Source organism: Fragaria vesca, linkage group LG2, assembly GCF_000184155.1.
Source record: "Fragaria vesca subsp. vesca linkage group LG2, FraVesHawaii_1.0, whole genome shotgun sequence".
In the NCBI taxonomy this organism is placed as follows: Eukaryota; Viridiplantae; Streptophyta; class Magnoliopsida; order Rosales; family Rosaceae; genus Fragaria; species Fragaria vesca.
In genome coordinates, this window is record NC_020492.1 from 8,703,179 (window position 1) to 8,722,032 (window position 18,854).

The 18,854-nt window shown below is 40.3% G+C and overlaps 4 protein-coding genes and 1 pseudogene across 5 annotated transcripts; 1 reads left to right on the top strand and 4 right to left on the bottom strand.

Annotated features, from left to right (window-relative positions):
* Nucleotides 1–923: 923 nt before the first annotated feature.
* Nucleotides 924–4,912, bottom strand: LOC101298666. Its single transcript, XM_004290092.1, has 5 exons — nt 4,585–4,912; nt 4,282–4,442; nt 4,147–4,177; nt 1,866–1,965; nt 924–1,341 (listed from the first exon to the last, which is right to left on the bottom strand). The coding sequence occupies exons 1-5, from the start codon at nt 4,888–4,890 to the stop codon at nt 1,235–1,237; spliced, it is 705 nt and encodes a 234-aa protein (XP_004290140.1). The 5' UTR covers nt 4,891–4,912; the 3' UTR covers nt 924–1,234.
* Nucleotides 4,913–5,069: 157 nt separating this feature from the next.
* Nucleotides 5,070–8,064, top strand: LOC101298955 (UPF0361 protein C3orf37 homolog). Of its 2 annotated transcripts, none has more exons than XM_004290093.1 (8): nt 5,070–5,164; nt 5,280–5,439; nt 5,559–5,644; nt 6,106–6,218; nt 6,406–6,471; nt 6,730–6,839; nt 6,915–6,980; nt 7,545–8,064. In XM_004290093.1, the coding sequence occupies exons 1-8, from the start codon at nt 5,070–5,072 to the stop codon at nt 7,947–7,949; spliced, it is 1,101 nt and encodes a 366-aa protein (XP_004290141.1). In that variant the 3' UTR covers nt 7,950–8,064. The 2 variants fall into 2 exon arrangements, with proteins under 2 accessions (XP_004290141.1, XP_004290142.1); XM_004290094.1 differs by having other exon boundaries at nt 5,156–5,164; nt 6,373–6,471.
* A 1,403-nt stretch (nt 8,065–9,467) lies between these two features.
* Nucleotides 9,468–10,864, bottom strand: LOC101299433 (F-box/WD-40 repeat-containing protein At3g52030-like). Its single transcript, XM_004290095.1, has one exon. It carries the CDS (start codon nt 10,821–10,823, stop codon nt 9,735–9,737), a length of 1,089 nt encoding a protein of 362 aa, XP_004290143.1. The 5' UTR covers nt 10,824–10,864; the 3' UTR covers nt 9,468–9,734.
* A 1,445-nt stretch (nt 10,865–12,309) lies between these two features.
* LOC101296065 (F-box/WD-40 repeat-containing protein At3g52030-like) lies at nt 12,310–14,293 on the bottom strand. The gene has a single exon (XM_004292290.1). It carries the CDS (start codon nt 14,291–14,293, stop codon nt 12,917–12,919), a length of 1,377 nt encoding a protein of 458 aa, XP_004292338.1. The 3' UTR covers nt 12,310–12,916.
* Nucleotides 14,294–15,083: 790 nt separating this feature from the next.
* Nucleotides 15,084–17,566, bottom strand: LOC101296350 (annotated as a pseudogene).
* Nucleotides 17,567–18,854: the final 1,288 nt, after the last annotated feature.

Here is an 18,854-nt window from a genome sequence, read left to right on the forward strand (position 1 = left end):
GGTTTTGTGTTTTGATACGACAGTATGAGATGTGGTTAGTGTGAGAGGGAAGTACTCTTCTTAATAGCCGCCATCGACGGTGGCTGCTTAAAACTCAAAATTGCCGGGTCGCAAATCGTCACCATTATCCTGATGGGTACCTACAACCATATACGCATGTTAGCTAGTTCCTAGCTTTTTATTCCGGCCGCAATCCCTTGAGAAAGGAGACCACCTTTGCTCGTCCCAGGATCACAAAATATCATTTCCAACTCCCCATCTTGGTCTCCTTGACAGTTAAACTCACCCACCTCCATGTCCAGCCAACCTGTCTTCATGTTGAAATTTAACAAACTTGATTTCGTGACTTAACGATTCTCTTCAGTCCAAGGCATTCACAATGGAAAGACATAAGCTCTTGCGCCACCTATGACATTGACAAGTCAGTCCAGGGCCGATGCCCATTAAGTTAACTTGTACACCAGCTAAGCTTTATACGTTGAGGACGGGACAGATGCGCGTTTCAATTCTCTTGTGGGTTTCAAACCAACATACCTCACAATAAAGCTCAGACGCATCCTTAAACTTGTATGAATCAGAGATTTCTGTCTCCAATCCGGAGCACCATTATCCCAACCAATCTGGAGCCGCTTTGTAGCTATCATATAGCACTACGTGAAGTTATAGCTTTTCCTTTTACACCAGATCTCATTGCTTGATAAGATGACAGTCATGACACAGTTGCGAACGGGAATATATGAGAATTTAGATCCTTTCACCTGTATAGCAAATTTTGCTTCTTGGGCATAACCAGTGTGGAGCGACGTAACACTGCTTTACTGCTTTATAGGAACTTGTTTCGTTCCACCATGATTGGTTTTTTTTTTTTGCAATGCTGCTATATTAGATAGAAAACTACCTGTCTTTCTGAAAGAAGAAAAAAAGAAAAAAGAGAATAATAATAATATCAGACAACCTCATGTTCATGTAAACATCATGAGTCCTTCTCTCACTAACTTCCATCACCACATGCATTACATATATTTACATGTGTGGAGAATTCTATCATATAAGGGGAGACCTACAGAGAACTAGAGCTTTGTAAAAGTTTGAGAGTTCTTTAAGATTGCTCAAGTCCATCTTAAATTCTCCAAGGATCAGTTTAATTTAATAATTTTACTCGTACTCTTTCTAAGATAGAAAACAATGTCAGCTCTATCGTAATACCCAACAGATGGTTACCATCAATAATTCTTCACTCTCTGTCGCTTTCGGAAAAGTATCTCTGGCTGTCAAATGGCTGTCTTCTGGAGTTCATATCATGGATGTTAGAAGAAACTTCTCCATGCATAGGTGCAAATGCTGCAGCTCAAACACAGAAAACTAATTAGAACTGCACAATTAAACAATCTCTCGATTGAAAATACACTGACACTCTGGAAAATTGTAGACTTTAGCAATTAAATTAAAAAATTAGAGAAAGTGTTATTTCAGCAGCCGTTGGATTGTATAATCCTTTACAAACTTGAAAGGAACAGTCATTGCAGCATCATTTTAGTCTTAGTATACACAAATTCTAGTTCTAAAACACAAAGCTTGGATGAAACCTCTATAGATGCTTAGGTCATCAAACCACAGAAAATTAGAGGTTTTAGTCCAGTCACTTGAGTCCTTGACAACCAAACTAGCTAGATAGCTAACAATCATATAAGGCAAGCTTCTACCAAGTACCACCCATAATAAGAAAGTCTCAGTGCATGAAAGTTTTACGATTAATGGAACATCCACACGGAACCAACTCATCTATGAAATCATAAAAAAAACAAATAGAAATAAAAGAAAGACAAGTTCATAGCAGAAAATTTGTAAGAACCAATGGCACTGACCTTTTTCTTTCATCCTCCTTTCCCTGTCATACTCAAATTTATCCCTAATTTGGTTAACCTTTTCCCATGTATCGCCTTGCCTACTCCCAGAGCCATGGTCCTACAACAAAACCCAAATCAGTTGCATCCAATGATGACAGAGAAATAATCATAGTAGCACAAGGGAACCCAATTTATACCGTTAATTCATAGTATCATGTCTTATGATGCAGAATTAGGGGTTCATATAATTATTAAACAGCATACAAAAAAGCCTGCGAAAAACTGCCTTGTACAGACTGAGAAATCTGAGACAGACGGCCATAGCATAGATAGTGGCCAAATCTTATTTATGTTGGGCTACATTTTTCATCTCCAAAATCGTACTACAGCACTTTATTTGTTCTACTACTATCTCCATGTAAGCAACATACTTGTATTCATATTATAACAAAGCACACCATACAGGATAAGAAAGTCCACATATCAAAACAGTGACAATTAATAATGCAATACACAGAAGCATACCAATCATAAAGAATAGCCTTCTATGAATTAATAGTGAATTCTGAAGCAATCAATGCAAATAGAGATGCCCACGATCCAACCCTTTCACACAAAATACATGCCTCCTCAGTCATGCTTCTCTCATCCTCCAATTTCTTCCCACCAAAGAAGTGCCATAATAGAAGATATTTGCAGCTAAGTAATATGCTTACACAGTAGAGCACAACATGATAGGGATTATCCCCACTCACAATAGCCTCCAAATAAAGATAAAGCCTAAACCAAACAAAGATAAAGCACGGACAGTGAGGCAGCAAATGATTCAAACTTTCTGGATCATTTCTGTCCGTCTCACAGAATTTCAGTGAAACACAGCAAAAACTTCTGACCCATATCACAAGTAATCAGACCAGCGCTCGCACCTTTTCATGTACCTTTAGCCTTAGAAAGGACAAAAAAAGACAAGAAAGGTTCATACTTAAGAAGAATCCTGATGATTCCGGCTTTGCTCTCTCATATCCGAGCTTGATAGAAGCAGAAAATATTTCTAAACAGTCAACACAACCCCTGAACATTAAGATTCCTCCAAAACCCAAAACCAAGGACAAAAGATGAGAAATGAAATTATCACACAATCTTACAAGAGGGCATTCTGAAAATGAGTGGCTGTAACTCTGTATAATGAAGGGAAAAGGTTATAGAAAGTGTTTTCCCCACCCAATGTTCTCACAGAAACTCACTCTTTTCCCATTCCCATGCAGAATTGACAAAGAGGATAAAAAGAACATTGATGCATTGAGAGATATCCTTCCAAGGACAACAACTTGGACCTCTTGTCACAATGCAAGAATCCCACCCCTCTCCTGCAAACCCATAATTCCTATTAATGACAGCATATCAAGTCTCTCACAGTAATATTCGAGACCCTCCCCTCTTGTCACAATGCAAGAATCCCACCCCTCCTTTGCAAACCCATAATTCCTATTAACGACGGCATACCAAGTCTCTCACGGTAAAATTCAAGACCCTCTTCCCACATAAGTCTTCTGATTAGACTTTCAATCCTATCAGCCAGTGTCAGATATTTTTAACCAGTGAAACATAATAATCTGGCTAAGGAGCTCTTAGTCTCTTAGTTAAACAGTTTCAAGTAGCATGGCAAATATGGTTAACTAAGAGTCAACATCCCCTTCTTAATACCCTTTTCCTCCCCTCCATCCTTTCTAATCTCCGGATTCCCCACTACCCCCAAACCGTGAATTTCATGGGTCTGCCACTCTAACCTCACACCACAATATCCTTGATATATAGAAAAACTTGCAACGTGCACATGTAAATAGAAACACATATATCTAACCTTTAAAAATGTTACTTGATTATCCACTTCTGTTACATACTATGAAAGGCAGGTGCTAATAAGCAACCAAGTGACTAATCAAATGAACAAAACTAGCTTCTACGTAATTAAACAACAAATGCCAAAACGGAAAAGGGAAAAGAAAAGAAGATTCCAAAATCAAACTAAGAAGTAAGAACTCAGGCCCATGCTTGAACAAAATATAAGTCAAATTGTACAAGAGTGTGATCGTTGGGGCAACTATATCATAATATATTATGTAGAATTTAATTATATACACTGCTGTATAAAGTTCACTTGGAATAGTTCCATTTAACCAAGTCTGATTATAGAATATAATGTTGTGGGTAATAATAAACTTGGTGAAAATGTGGGACGATGCAGAGCAATACTTTCATCAGGTTATAAATTGAACTGTATCAGTGTAACATATCAAACCTTAAATTGCTCGAAATGAGATTGCTTGCTCCTGAAACACAAAAAAGCAGTGTCATCATACAATACAACAGACAGCCACACTTCACATCACCAGGAAAAGACAAGTTCTACAGAAATTTATACAAGCACACATACCGGTATGGAGAGAAGTCTTGATCATCATCTTCAGCAGACTCGTAATTAGCATGATCCTGCGCAAGCTTCTTCGAGTAACCTTCGTCCCAGTACAGCCTTTCCCAATTCTCTCTAAGCTCCTGGTACAGCTCCATATACTTTTTGCACCAAGGCTCATGCTCCTATCAACACATTCAACAAAAATCACACCACTACAAACCTCCAATTACCATCACACTATCTAAAACCCTCCACAAAATTCATCAATTACTGTAACCCTACGTAAAATTGAAACCAAAACCCGCAGGTGAAAAAGTCAGTTACCGTCTCCTTGAGAACGAGGCGAGTGCGGCGCATGAACTGTTCCCGGAGCTGCTTCCGGCGCTTGTTGGGGATGTTATCTCTCGGAATCACGAACCGCTCACGCGGCGGCACGTGGTCGCCGATTTCGTGCATTTCGCCGTCGACTATCCACCACTCCGACTTCTCCTCCGCCTTCCTCATCGCCATCGCCGGAGACCTGAACCGCCGCCTCGGCGACCGCGCCTCCGTCCGGATTCCCCGGAGTTGGCTGCCGGCGGCCTCCAAGCACCACGGCAACGTCTTCAGCCTTTTCGCGAGGGAGAGCATTTCGGAAGGAAACACAGTTCTTGTGACTGACTGACTGAATGACTCGCCAGTAGTTTAGTAGCAAAGTGAACCGGGTCCGGTTCAGAAATTCCCAAGGACACGTGTCGAAATAAAGTGAAATCAGACGGTTATAAGAGGCGTGCGGCCATTGGGTTCCCGCCTTGTTTCAGATTTCGAGGATGTGTGGGAGGGCAAGGTGTACTCTGAGAGCCGACGACATCTCTAGGGCTTGTTATCGGAACCATGGACCCGTCCGTTCTGTTAATATGGACCGGTGAGCACTGAATATGATTTATATATATATATATATTATTTTTTTTTTTGTTTGTTGTTGTTGAGATTTTTGGTTTTTTAATCGATTAGTTTGACTGATTTGAACTAATTTTCAGGTATCAGCCGAGGTACAATGTGTCGCCGGGAGCGAATTTGCCGGTGGTTCGGAGAGGAGACGGGGCAGATGGTGAAGACGGCGTCGTTCTTCATTGTATGAAATGGGGACTGATTCCGAGTTTTACTAAGAAAACGGAGAAGCCTGATCATTACAGGATGGTAATATCAAGCCCCATTTTGGTGCTTTTGGGTATTCAATTTGAAGTTGGAGTAGTTAAGCTTGGTTTTAACCTCTTTCGATTCAAATTAAGCAACATTTGTGTCGATGGTTTATGCAGTTCAATGCTCGCTCTGAATCCATTTGTGAGAAGGCGTCTTTTCGTCGTCTGGTTCCTAAGAGCCGCTGCGTGGTTGCAGTAGAAGGGTATGCTGTTTTTGTTATATGATTGGTTTCTCTTTGTTGTACAGTTTACTAATTTTACCATACTTTTTTTCTTGGGTCCTAATCTCAACTTAATTTGACCAATGGTTTGTACACTTAAATTTCGGTCAAGTGTTTCTGCTCTTTAATTTTCGTGTTATGAAAAGGAAAAATGGAAAATGATGTACAAACAATAGTGCAGGTAAATGTTTCCGAAATTTGGTACTGTCATGGAATTCTTTTAATTTTTAGAAACTAATGAACTTAAAATATGATTGGTTATGCTGAAAATATAATATTGTCCTCCAAGGTGTAGGCACTTATCTTTTATCTAGCAGCAGTTACTATACTATACTTCACGATGTGTGTTCAATTTGGTCGTACTGAAGTACACAAGTCTTTTCCATGTTTTCTTGTTACTAATGAATGTCAAACTGAAGACGTTGTGAAATTTGCATTTTCAGGTTTTATGAATGGAAAAAAGATGGTTCTAAGAAGCAGCCTTACTATGTCCATTTTAAGGATGGCCGGCCTCTTCTGTTTGCTGCTCTTTATGATTCATGGGAGAACTCTGAAGGTAGTTTATGTACAAACATTCTGTTTTTAAACCCTTTTCTGAACATCACAACTGTTGTTAGTTTGATTTTGCTTAATGTCTGTATTCCATTGAATTAACTTGATCTGAAAACTTTTGGTCAGTAAATACTTAGTTTTTTATTGTTTACATCTAGGTACTAATGTATATACTGAATGCGAGACTGCAGGTGAGAAACTTTACACCTTCACTATCATCACAACTTCTTCATCTTCAGCTTTGGGTTGGCTCCATGGTGAGTCCTGCTCATTCTTTTTTCATTTGTTTCTGTTTTTTAATACCTTGTTGGCTGTGGATACTCTTTTAGACTATGCAGTACTTGCTCAGTGTGTATTTTCTGTCTGAGGTTACTGGCAGTGTTACTATCAGTACATTTTTCCAGTTTCAATTGTTTGACTTGCTGTATGTTTAGTCCTTGTTAAGAGTGAAATGTGATACTTCCTTCCATTCTGACCTATACCCTAACATGTATTTTAATTATTTTCTACTACAGACAGGATGCCAGTTGTTTTGGGTGACAAGGAATCTGTTGATACATGGCTTGATGGTTCTTCGGCTTCCAATTTTGATAAGTTACTTAAACCATATGAAGGGCCTGATCTGGTACGTAATTCTTGAACTTTTAGAAGAGGAGACAGAATTTACTATTTCTTGGATGCTAAATCCCTTAATCACCAGGTATGGTACCCGGTAACACCAGCAATGGGTAAGGTGTCTTTTGATGGCCCAGAGTGTAGCAATGAGGTGCGACAGATATTCTGTATTCTTTTACACACATAAAGCATATCATTTGGTAATAGGAAGGTTTTAAACCCAATGATTTTAACCCAGATCTCCTAGTCAGAGTAAAATGGGAATGTTGACTTGCAGTCTTGAATCTCCGAAATGATTTTTCACTTATGCTTTTTCTTAGGAAGTTTCCATGGAAAAGATAAAGTTATGAAGATGGTTTCGTGGAGATTTGTTTTATAAAGGAGATTGTGCTGTGCCATTCCTTATTAAACCTGTTAAAGACTGGCTTTTGGTACCTTTCCGCTCAGATCATGATGCGTTACTCTGTCTTCTGTAGAGTACTATTATCTTAATATATTGAGTTTGGGTAATATTTTTAAGAAATTGAGTTTTTATGGTTTGGTAAAGTCTCTTAGTTGTCAGTGAGAGATTTGGAATTGAATCCTGTCTTCATTAGGGTCTGGGAGGGTATTAGGAGACATTTAGAGTTACCTTCTCTGGTAGGGTGGAAGATATATATTTATGTTTCATTACTAAAAGAATACCGCTACTGAATGATTGCATCATTTTCTGCAGATAAAATTGAAGACAGATGGCACTAATTCAATCACAAAATTTTTCTCAACAAAGGGAACCAAAAAAGAAGAGATAAACCCAAAGGATACAAGTTTGCATGACTCATCTGTGAAGACTGAGTTTCCAGAAAGCTTAAACGAAGAACCTGAAACCAAAGAGGAGAAGGTGCAACCATCCTCAACTGTGAAATGTGAAGATTCAAAAAGTAGTGTCTCTATATTGTCTCAAGAGGATGCATCTAAGGAGCAGACGAAGCGGGACTATGAAGAGTTTTTAGCTGATTCTAAACCGCTTCCTAATGAATCTGATAAGAAGTCTAGTGCTAGTCCGGCAAAGAAGAAGGTCAACCTGAAGACTTCTCATGACAAGCAACCTACACTATTTTCGTACTTTCGGAAAAGCTAGTTCCTTTTGCATTAACTTCAGACTTTCTTCGTCCGCGCTTCATGTGTATGGACACACGGGCTGACATTTTTGTTAGGTAGAAGTACATAGATGGAGCTGTTATTTTGCAGTCAACTTACAGTTGTACTGTGTAATCTCCAATGTTTCGCCTTTTGCGGCTAGGCAGTGTAGTGATCCTTTCTGTTGTATGACTTGTATAACTAAAACTTTTACTGGAACTTGTATCAAACTTCTGATTGTACAGAAAATTCAAGATTTCGGTGACTTCTGTAGTTGGATTTGTGCAATGCTTATGAACACAAAGATTTGATGTGGCATATGTTTGATTTTATGCGAGTTTGAAAGCCTGATATGTGAATCTAGAATTCTAGATGGCTGCAGGTGAAAATTCAAGCCAATACTAATTGTGCAATCATATGAACAGAACAAGTGCAATCCATATTTGAATTTCTCAGAACCACCCAAAATATCTGTCATTTCAATCAAACGGTTGCAGCAGCTCCCTTACAGATGTTGAGTCGAAATGAAAAACACGGCAAAAGAAGTTGCAGTTGCCAATTAACACATGGGAAATATTTGTGGACGTAAAATTGGCAAAGACCAATTATAAGCTTCTATCCACCTTCCATTAGGTACCATCTCCATGATGATCTTCCTAACCATCCGAATAGGACCAGCCATTGCCCCCCATTGTAGCACTGGACGTGAGCCTAGAAAGAACCTTCGGCGCTTATTCCCGAGCCATATTGTGCTACCTCTCCGCCTTCTAATCCGCCTCCGTGGCCGGCACCACCCAACCAACACAGTGGAGTCTGATAACATAGATATGGTGATAGAACTTCTCCTCAACATTGCTATTTGTAGTGTTGTTAAGTTGTTCAAGGTGTTTTGTGATGTTCTACCGAGTGTTTCTTATATAGTGTGATTAAAGATGAATTTCTCATGTTAATTGATGACAATCATAATGGGATCAATCATAACAATCATGTTTTTTAAAGGCCTGATGCTGGAGTGGAATAAAGTGATGCCTTAGGAGGAGCTTTTGTTGTTTTTTTTATTGTTGGGGTTGTGGTAGTCATGATCAAAAGAGATCTTTAAGATGAAAAGACAACCAGTTCAAATTAGAACTTGCAGGGTAGATCTAGTAGTTACCATAAAATTTGGAGTTTTGAGTATCCTTAATTAGCTCAGAGCTGTTAAACATATTTACTAACACATTTTTGCTTTGTGAAACTACATCTGTTTCTAAATTCACTGAAGTCAGCATGCTTACACTCGATTAACCAGCACTGGTGTAAAAATTTGATCTAGAGAAAAGGCAGAACAGAAACTGTATACTATGGAACAAGGACCACTGATAATTGTTCATTGGAAATCATTTTATTACAAGTGGTGATATACTTTCATTAGTTTCAGGTGGCATGCGGCGCCTGATCACCAAACTATAGATAAACTATTGAGATGAGTGCATAAACTTCTTTTCGAAGTTCTCTACCTTCATGCTTCACCAGCATAATCGATTCATTAGTTTTTATACCGGAAATGAAAAGCTAAGCAAAGTGAAAACTGTCGAACCAGCTTGTTCTATTTCAGGCAATGAAGTTTCATTAAAATACCGTACATCGCCAAGAAACTCTGCAACAGCTGCTCCAATACCGTGCACTTTACCAATAGGGTTAGGTGACGGATGTTCATAGACAACTTTGGCCGTTGTACATACAAAGGCGATATTTTACATATTGCATGTCGAATTTTGCTGTATCTAACAAAACGCACAGCAGAGAACTAGATAAATTTCCAGGTTCTGATGTAGTCGTTACCGTGAGTGGTGATAATTCTCTTCATCCCCACTGCCAAGCAGGTGATGGGAGGTGCAGGAATGCTGACAATCTTGGCATCTGGTGCAGTCCTTCTTCCTCTCAATCTCTGAATTACCATGTTTCGAGGACAACCACCACTTGAACTTGAAGCAGGTTTAGTACTTGACAGTACACAGTAGCTGGTGTCCAAGATAAATTTCGTAATCACATTCCCTGTGTTCTGATCCAGTAAATGAAGCACACCATCCCTTCCACCCACAACCAAAGTTGTTGCATCATTTCTCCTGTGCTGCATTGAACACACAGCATCCTGACTCAATTTCGTTTCCCACAAAAGTCCACATGTCCTCAGGTCCCAACTGTACACATATCCATTCCTTGATCCAGCAAACACTGTCCTATCATTGCCGCAAGGGTTGTAACTCAAAGTCTTTATTTCACCTGCCATATGCAGTTTTGCTGCGAACTCATGATCAGGGGTAAGTACAGAGGAAACTGTGATAGAAGAACCACCAGCAGCAAGAATGGACAACCGACTACCTTCATCACTCAACCCTATGCATGTCACTGGCACCTCAGGGTCATGCATTCTAATAATATGTGAACATTGGCTACTGTACATGTCAAACACTCGAGCAGTCCCGTCAGCACATCCAACCACAGCCTCAGGGTCACAGTAGCTCATGCATAAACCCTTTGGAAAGGTACCCTTGCACTTAAAGGGGTTCGATATCGTAGTCATCCCACTGCGCCTCCATATGCATATTCGACTATTCTCTGAGCCAACCAAGCCAACAATCTTGCTCTCATCAAAGTCAAAACCAACCAAAGGGCCATAGTCTACTGGAAGTCGATACTCTCCTTGAAAATCATAGTCACACTTATAGCTTTCTTCCACTGACCACAGACGCATGAACTTATCCCTTGTGCTGCCAGTGAGAAGCAACCCGTCCTTCATCCGGCATTGATCAATAGTACCAGAGTGACCCTTCCACTGATCAACATTAATCCGAGGACTTTGAAGTAATGCATCTCTATGCATCACCCCGGCCATCTCCTCGAAACAAACACCCCTCACAATACCCACCTCCCACTGCTTGCGATAAAGCACATTGAAACATTTACCTTTGGTGACAACCGTCCTCCAGGCACGGCAAACCAAGGAACAACTGAGGAGGTCACTGAGGCAGTCAAGAGAAGAGAAGACAGCCGAAAGGGCGTCAGGGTCAAGAGCATTGATCAGCGGAGGTCCTCTTCTCGGCCTCTTCTTGTTGCTGCTGGCCGGAGCGAAACCCCTCCCGGATGGGAAGGATTGTGATTTGTAATTCAAACAAGAAGACATCCAAACAGAGTTTTAATGTTGTTTCGCCCTGTGTTGATTAGGTTCAAAGTATATGTAAGAGAAGAACATCCATGTAAAATAAAGATAAGTCAGATATAATGACACTAGGATTCCTACAAGTGACCAATTTTCTAGTCCTGGCAGGAATGAAAGATTGATCAACTCACCTCTGTATTATTTGGGATTTGCTCTTCTTTGATGGACATCACCCAGCTGCTCTCGCACACAAACACAAAATTTGTAATGAATAGTGGCAAAGTTGAAATGCAAGAGAGAGTGATTGATTGCAAAATTGGGTGTTCCCAAATTGAAACGACATTAACTGGTGGTTGATTCTGATCATAAATCTCTGTTGATTGTTGTTGCTGAAACGATGGTCTGTTTTCTTGTTGTTGCTGGGCAGAGTGAGATATATGGGAATGAGCCCATTCGCTTTGATAAGGAATGAACTGTCAAGGAGAGTGATGAAGCCATTGTTGATATGGGATTAAATTGGTGAATGACAAGGCGACTCCTAAACAAAATAAAATTTCAATCCTACATTATTTTTTTTCTGAAACGTTCAATCTTTCATCAAAAGCGTTCCCCGAGTTTAATTTTTTTTTTCCACAACAAAGTACAAGAGATAACAAACAATTACAAATGAAAACCTCTAATCTATATATTATATTACAACAAATAATGTTTCCCGGATTTTATTATTCTTTATGTTTTCGATTGTAAAGTGAAATTTCGAGCTGTGAAGTGAAGGTAGGAGTTTCCATTGCTCGTAGAGAAGTGAAGATTCAAGCTCCAATATGGCAATGTTTCACTCTAGATGCTGCTTAGCCTGAAACCGCAATTTCAAAAAGTTCGTGTTTCACATCCAGTTATGGTTAGTTACTATAGTGATAAGCACAGCCTCTCTTCTCCAGCTCATAGTATATACAATTATAGATATCTTGATTGGAAACAGATCAATTAATATCGTATATGCCGCATTGCTGCTTTGACGATCTCAGTTAGTTAAATTTCCAGGTTCTGATGTAGTTCCTATTCTGTGTGGTGATCACTTTCTTCATCTAATCGCCAAGCAGGTAATGGGAGGTGTAGGAATGTAATCAACAACGCCTTCCACTGACAGCCTTCTTCCTCTAAATCTCTGAACCGGTGCACTAGTAGTACTACAGTACTAGTGCTACTTGGCAATGCACAGTTTCCAGTGTCCAAAACAATTCTCGAAATCACTTCCCGTGTTGTGATCCACTAAACGAAGCACCATCCGCTCCACCCACAACCAAAGTGGACGCAGCATTCCTCAGCTGCTGCACTGAACACACAGCATCCCGACTCACTTGTGTATTCCATAAACTCTTCCTTGTCCTAAGGTCCCAGAAATACACATATTCACCAGTCTCAATCATGAATCTTTGCTAGCTTCAAAGCCCAAAGCAGCAGAGGCTTCAGCATCAGTGCAGAATTCAAGTAAAAACGTAGTACCTGCAACAACCAAATCCTGATGATCTTTAGCAATAACTACAGTCTCTGCCATCCCTGTGCTATTTTCCCAAGCACCATACAATTGCGCTTAATTGTTCCAGGGTTTGGGGCACAGCACGTCTCCAGTTGCAGAATTGATATCAGCTTGAGGGACACCCGTAGAACAGCCAAGAAACTCTGCAACAGCTGCTCCAATACCATGCACTTTACCAATAATGTTAGGAGACGATGTTCATAGACAACTTTAGCCGTCATACATACAATGGCGATGTTTTACATGCTGCAAGTTGAATTTGGCCATATCTAACAAAAAGCACAGAAAAGGACTAGATAAATTTCCAGGTTCTGATGTAGTCCTTATCGTGAGTGGTGATAATTCTCTTCATCCCCAACGCCAAGCAGGTGATGGGAGGTGCAGGAATGCTGACAATGTCGGCATCTGGTGCAGTCCTTCTTCCTTTCAATCTCTGAAATACCATGTTTCGAGAACAACCACCACTTGAACTTAAAGCAGGTCTAGTACTTGACAGAACACAGTAGCTGGTGTCCAAGACAAATTTGGTAACCACATTCCCTGTGTTCTGATCCAGTAAGTGAAGCACACCATCCATTCCACCCACAACCAAAGTTGTTGCATCATATCTCCTGTGCTGCATTGAACACACAGCATACTCACTCAATCTCGTTTCCCACAAAAGTCTACATGTCCTCAGGTCCCAACTGTACACATATCCATTCATTGATCCAGCAAACACTGTCTTGTCATTGCCGCAAGGGTTGTAACTCAAACTCTTTATCTCACCTGCCATATACATTTTTGCTGCAAACTCATGATTAGGGGATAGTACAGAGGAAACTGTGATAGAAGAACCACCACCAGCAAGAATGGACAACCGACTACCTTTATCACTCAGCCCTAGGCATGTTACTGGCACCTCAAGGTCGTGCATTCTAATAATATGTGAACATTGGCTACTGTACATGTCAAACACTCGAGCAGTCCCGTCAGCACATCCAACAACAGCCTCAGGATCACAGTAACTCATGCATAAACCCATCGGAATGGTACCCTTGCACTTAAAGGGGTTCAATATCCTAGTCATCCCACTGTGCCTCCATATGCATATTCGACTACTCTCTGAGCCAACCAAGCCAACAATCTTGCTCTCATCAAAGTCAAAACCAACCAAAGGGCCATAGTCTACTGGAAATCGATATTCTCCTTGGAAATTATATTCACATTTACGGCTTTCTTCCACTGACCACAGACGCATGAACTTATCCCTTGTGCTGCCAGTGAGAAGCCACCCGTCCTTCATCCGGCATTGATCAATATTACCAGAGTGACCCTTCCACTGATCAACATTAATCCGAGGACTTTGAAGTAATGCATGTCTATGAATCGCCCCGGCCATCTCCTCCAAACAAACACCCCTCACAAGACCCATCTCCCACTGCTTGCGATAAAGCACATTGAAACATATACCTCTGGTGACAGCCCTCCTCCAGGCACGGCAAACCAAGGAACAGCTGGCAAGGTCATACATGCAGTCAAGATAAGAGAAGACAGCCGAAAGGGCATCAGGGTCAAGAGCATTGTTCAGCGGAGGTCCTCTTCTCGGCCTCTTCTTGTTGCTGCCAGCCTGAGCGAAACCCCTCCCGGCTGGAAGGGAACGTGATTTGTTTTTCAAACAAGAAGACATCCAAACAGAGTTTTAATGTTGTTTCGCCCTATGTGTTGATTAGGATCAAAGTATATGTAAGTAGAACATCCCATGTAAATAAAGACAAGTCACATATAATTACACTAGGATCTAGTCCTGGCAGGAATGAAGGATTGATTAACTCACCTCTGTGTTACTTGGATTTGTGCTGCTCCTCCATCGTTGTTGCTCAGCTCTTGTTTGATGCACTTGACCCACCTGCACAGCTGCACTCACACACAAACACAAGATTTGTAATGAGTAGTGGCAATGTTGAATTGCACAAGAGAGTGATTTATTGCACAATATTGGGTATTGCCAAATTGAAACGACATTACTTGGGTGATTGATAGGATCATAAGTCTCTGTTCTTCGTTCTTGCTGAAACGTCGTTCTCTTTCGCCGGGCAGAGTGAGATATACGGGAATGGAATCAATGGAATCAGTAGGCTTTCGAAAAGGTTGTGGGTTTTGTATTCGGATGAATCAGAGTAAACTGTACGATGGAGAGTGATGGCCGCTTTAGGGTTTGGAATTGGATAGAATCAGCACCATCTTTGTCTAAAACGAAACGACGTCGTTCCATTCCCGCATAAATATATACATATTTTTCTCATCGATTGTAAAGTTGTATTTCATCGTAAAAAAACGAAGAAGGCAGAGATCGGGAAAAAAAAAATATTGGATTAAACAATCTGTGATTGAAAACCGATAGATAAAAAAACACTGAAGGAGATCAATATCAACAAATTAAGAGCGATCGACGTCTAGCTGCGGCATGCCTGGCTATCTCAGTCAAATTTCCAGGTTCTGACGTAGTCTGTATCGTGTGTGGTGATCACCTTCTTCATCCCAACCGCCAAGCTGGTAATAGGAGGTGGACGAATGTCGTCATCAACAACGGCATCCGCTGACAGCCTTCTTCCTCTGATCAATCTCTGAACCGGTGCACGAGTAGTACTACTAGTGCTACTTGGCAATGCACAGTAGCCAGTGTCCAAAACAATTCTCGAAATCACTTCTCCTGTGTTGTGATCCACTACACGAAGCACACCATCCGCTCCACCCACAACCAAATCCGACGCAGCTGCATTCCTCAGCTGCTGCACTGAAAACACAGCATACCGGTTCACTTTTGTGTTCCATAAACTCTTCCTTGTTCTGAGGTCCCAACAATGCACATATCCACCATTAGATCCACCAAACACCATCCAATGGTCATCGCCGCTAGGATTGTAACACAAAGTCCTTACGTAGCTTGCCGAATAATTCGTGCTTAAACTTGCTACAGGATCGCCTACAAGTCCAGACGACATTGTGATATTAGAACGACTACCAGCGAGAATCAACAAACGACTGTCATCATTGCTCAACTCTAAACATGTCAGCGGCCCGTAATTGCTATTCATTCTACGAATTTGAGAACATTGGGAGCTGTACATGTCAAAAACAAGAGCATTGCCATCACCACATCCAACCACAACATTAGTCACAGTAACGCATGCATGTACCCATCGTAAGGGGGTACCCATCATCATCCATTAAGGAATTTATTACACCAGTCATACCATTGCGGCTCCATACGCATATAAATCGTCGACTATTCTTTTCGACCAGGCCAACAATCTTGCTCTCATCAAAATCGAAGTCAGCCAAATGGCCATACTCTAAAGGAATCTTATATTCTCTTTCGAATGTATATACAGATTTATGGCTGTTCACTGACCAAAGCCTCATAACCTTGTCACGTCCGCCGGTGAGAAGCAATGCGTTCTTTTTCAGTTTTTCCGGCACTCATAAAAACTAGCAGCGTGAGCCTTCCATTGATCAACATTAATCCGACTGCTTTGTTGTAACGCAAGTCTATGACTCCGTGATCATCTCCTCCAAACAAAGACCCTTCACATGACCCATCTGCGCTGCGAGCAGCTTAGACTTGGTGATGACCGAACTCCAGGTCTTGCAGACCAGGGAACAGTTTATGAGGTCGAAGCAGTCGTCGAGCAAAGAGAAGATAATGGAGAGAACGTCATCGTCGAGAGAGTTAATCGGCGAAGGTCTTGTGATTCTTCCGACGGGCGTCTTCTTGTTGCTGTGGCCAGAGTCATGAGATCCATTCCGGCGTGGAGGGGATTCAATTTGTGACTGTCGATCGGTTCAAATAATCGTTCCTCTATACTGAGTGTTATCAAACCTATATACATTAGGAATGTCATCACTGAGATCTCATCGAATCTGGGACAATTTTATTATCTTGCCCATATACATTAGGAGACGGAATTTATTAAAGGACTATGATTACGAGACGACTTTAGCTTTAGGGGACGAACTCTCAGCTTTTGGAGACATGCAAACTGATTTTGTCCCTGAATGATCACACTAGCTACTAGTGTTTGGCAAACACTGTTTGCCCTTTCAAGGTACAAATTTTAATTCCACTTATAGATAGAATAAATGTACAGTGCCTCACTTAATTACTTTTGGACTTAGACAGTATATGCTACTGTGTGCTTTTATTTTTTATGGCGTTATGGATGAATTATTTGGTTAATTGTTGTCGCATGAGTTTGATCTTATTTGTTGAACTTGATGGAATGTATGGACTTCCCATTGTTGATGTTTGTTACTTGTGTAGATGTGTTACTCAAGTTAGTTGTCAATTTGTCATGGACTACTACTTTCAGATATTGTCTGTTGTTTCGCCCTACGTGTTGATTAGGATCAAAGTATATGTAAGAGTAATGTTTCACTATGGACACGGAAGGCCATACAAACTAGATGCTGCTTAAGCTAGAAACCCCAATTCCAAAAAGTTCGAACAAATTGAGAGGGTTGACTAGAGTTTACAATAGATACATTAAAGCCTTTCAGGAGTTGCACCACAAATTAACTTCAAACTTAGAAGTAAAAACTAGCTGGCTCGTGTTATCACATTGAGATATGGTTAGACACTACAGTGACATGCATAGCCTCTCTTCATCAGCTCATAGTATATATATACAACTCTAAATATCTTGAAAGAGCTCAATATTATATATGCGACTTGCCATCTCAGTTGGTTAAATTTCCAGGTTCTGATGTAGTCCCTATTGTGTGTGGTGATCACCTTCTTCATCCCAACCGCCACGCAGGTAATGGGAGGTGTAGGAATGTCATCAACAACGGCATCCGCTGACAGCCTTCTTCCTCTCAATCTCTGAACCGGTGCACTAGTAGTACTACTAGCTAGTACTAATGCTACTTGGCAATGCACAGTAGCCGGTGTCCAAAACATTTGTCGAAACCACTTCACCTGTGTTGTGATCCACTAAACGAAGCACACCATCCGCTCCACCCACAACCAAAGTCGACGCAGCATTCCTCAGCTGCTGCACTGAAAACACAGCAACCCCGCTCACTCTTATGTTCCATAAACTCTTCTTATACACATATCCACTATTTGATCCAGCAAACACTATCTGAGGGTCGTCGCCGCAAGGACTGTTACACAAAGTTCTTCTCTCTTTTAGCGATACAGGTACATTGGAATTTACTTCTATAATATTTATTTGTATATTATACCAGTCATATGACTTGCTTGCTACTTTAATTTGATTCTTATTTATGAAAATCACAGGTTGGATAATTAGCTGATATAGTTGATATGTACAATGAAGATCTTTACACCTTGTGTGATAGGGAACTATCATGTGTGATGTTATATATCTTCTTTATTTCTTGATCATAAATTGATTATATACATTATATATGTATTATATATAAATATATGTGTTTGTGTGTGACGTGCTCTACATCTATAACCAGCAGTCATGTATAATTGATGACATATGGGGTAAATAGTAGCTCTAGTAAATAGTGCTCTACAACTATAGTTTATTGTTTTTAACTATTCAAATCGGTATTTTCTCTGGACAAAACAAAACAATTGAAACTTAGGTGCATAGTTAAATTCAATCCTTTCTGACTGAATACTCTTGGTACCTTTTCTACCATACTGAGATAACTAATGTATGCTCAGTCGTTGTCATGCCATATAAATTTTGCTGCTCTAAGAACTTATACCTCTCTATCATGTCTTAGATTCATTGTTAGTATTTCAATAGCTGAAGTTCAAACTTCCCCAATATTCAGTCTAATAGATGTTATAACTGAATTTTTCCTTTCAGGTTTGACAAAGGTGCACGTGGTCATATGTATTTGAGATAGTCGTGATGTTCAAGATATATATGACAATGATGGAAGCCAAGCAGTAGCTATTAAAGAATCCCTATTGCTGGTATAGTGATATACAATTGAAACTTTGGTTCTGGAAGCTTTGGTTTAGTTGGTTGCACTTAGTTGGTTTTGTGCTTGTGTCAAGAAACTAATTGGTAGAAACACTTAGAGCTTGATATGCTTGTATTGATAGTTCTGATGTAAGATTGGTAATAATTTTGAGACATTTAATTCAGTGTAACAATTCTTTTTCTAATATGTTTAATTTCTTTTTGCACAGCTTTTGTCCAAAAAAACAAAAAAAAATGAAAATTTAGCAAGCTAATATGCTTAATTGTCAGATAAAT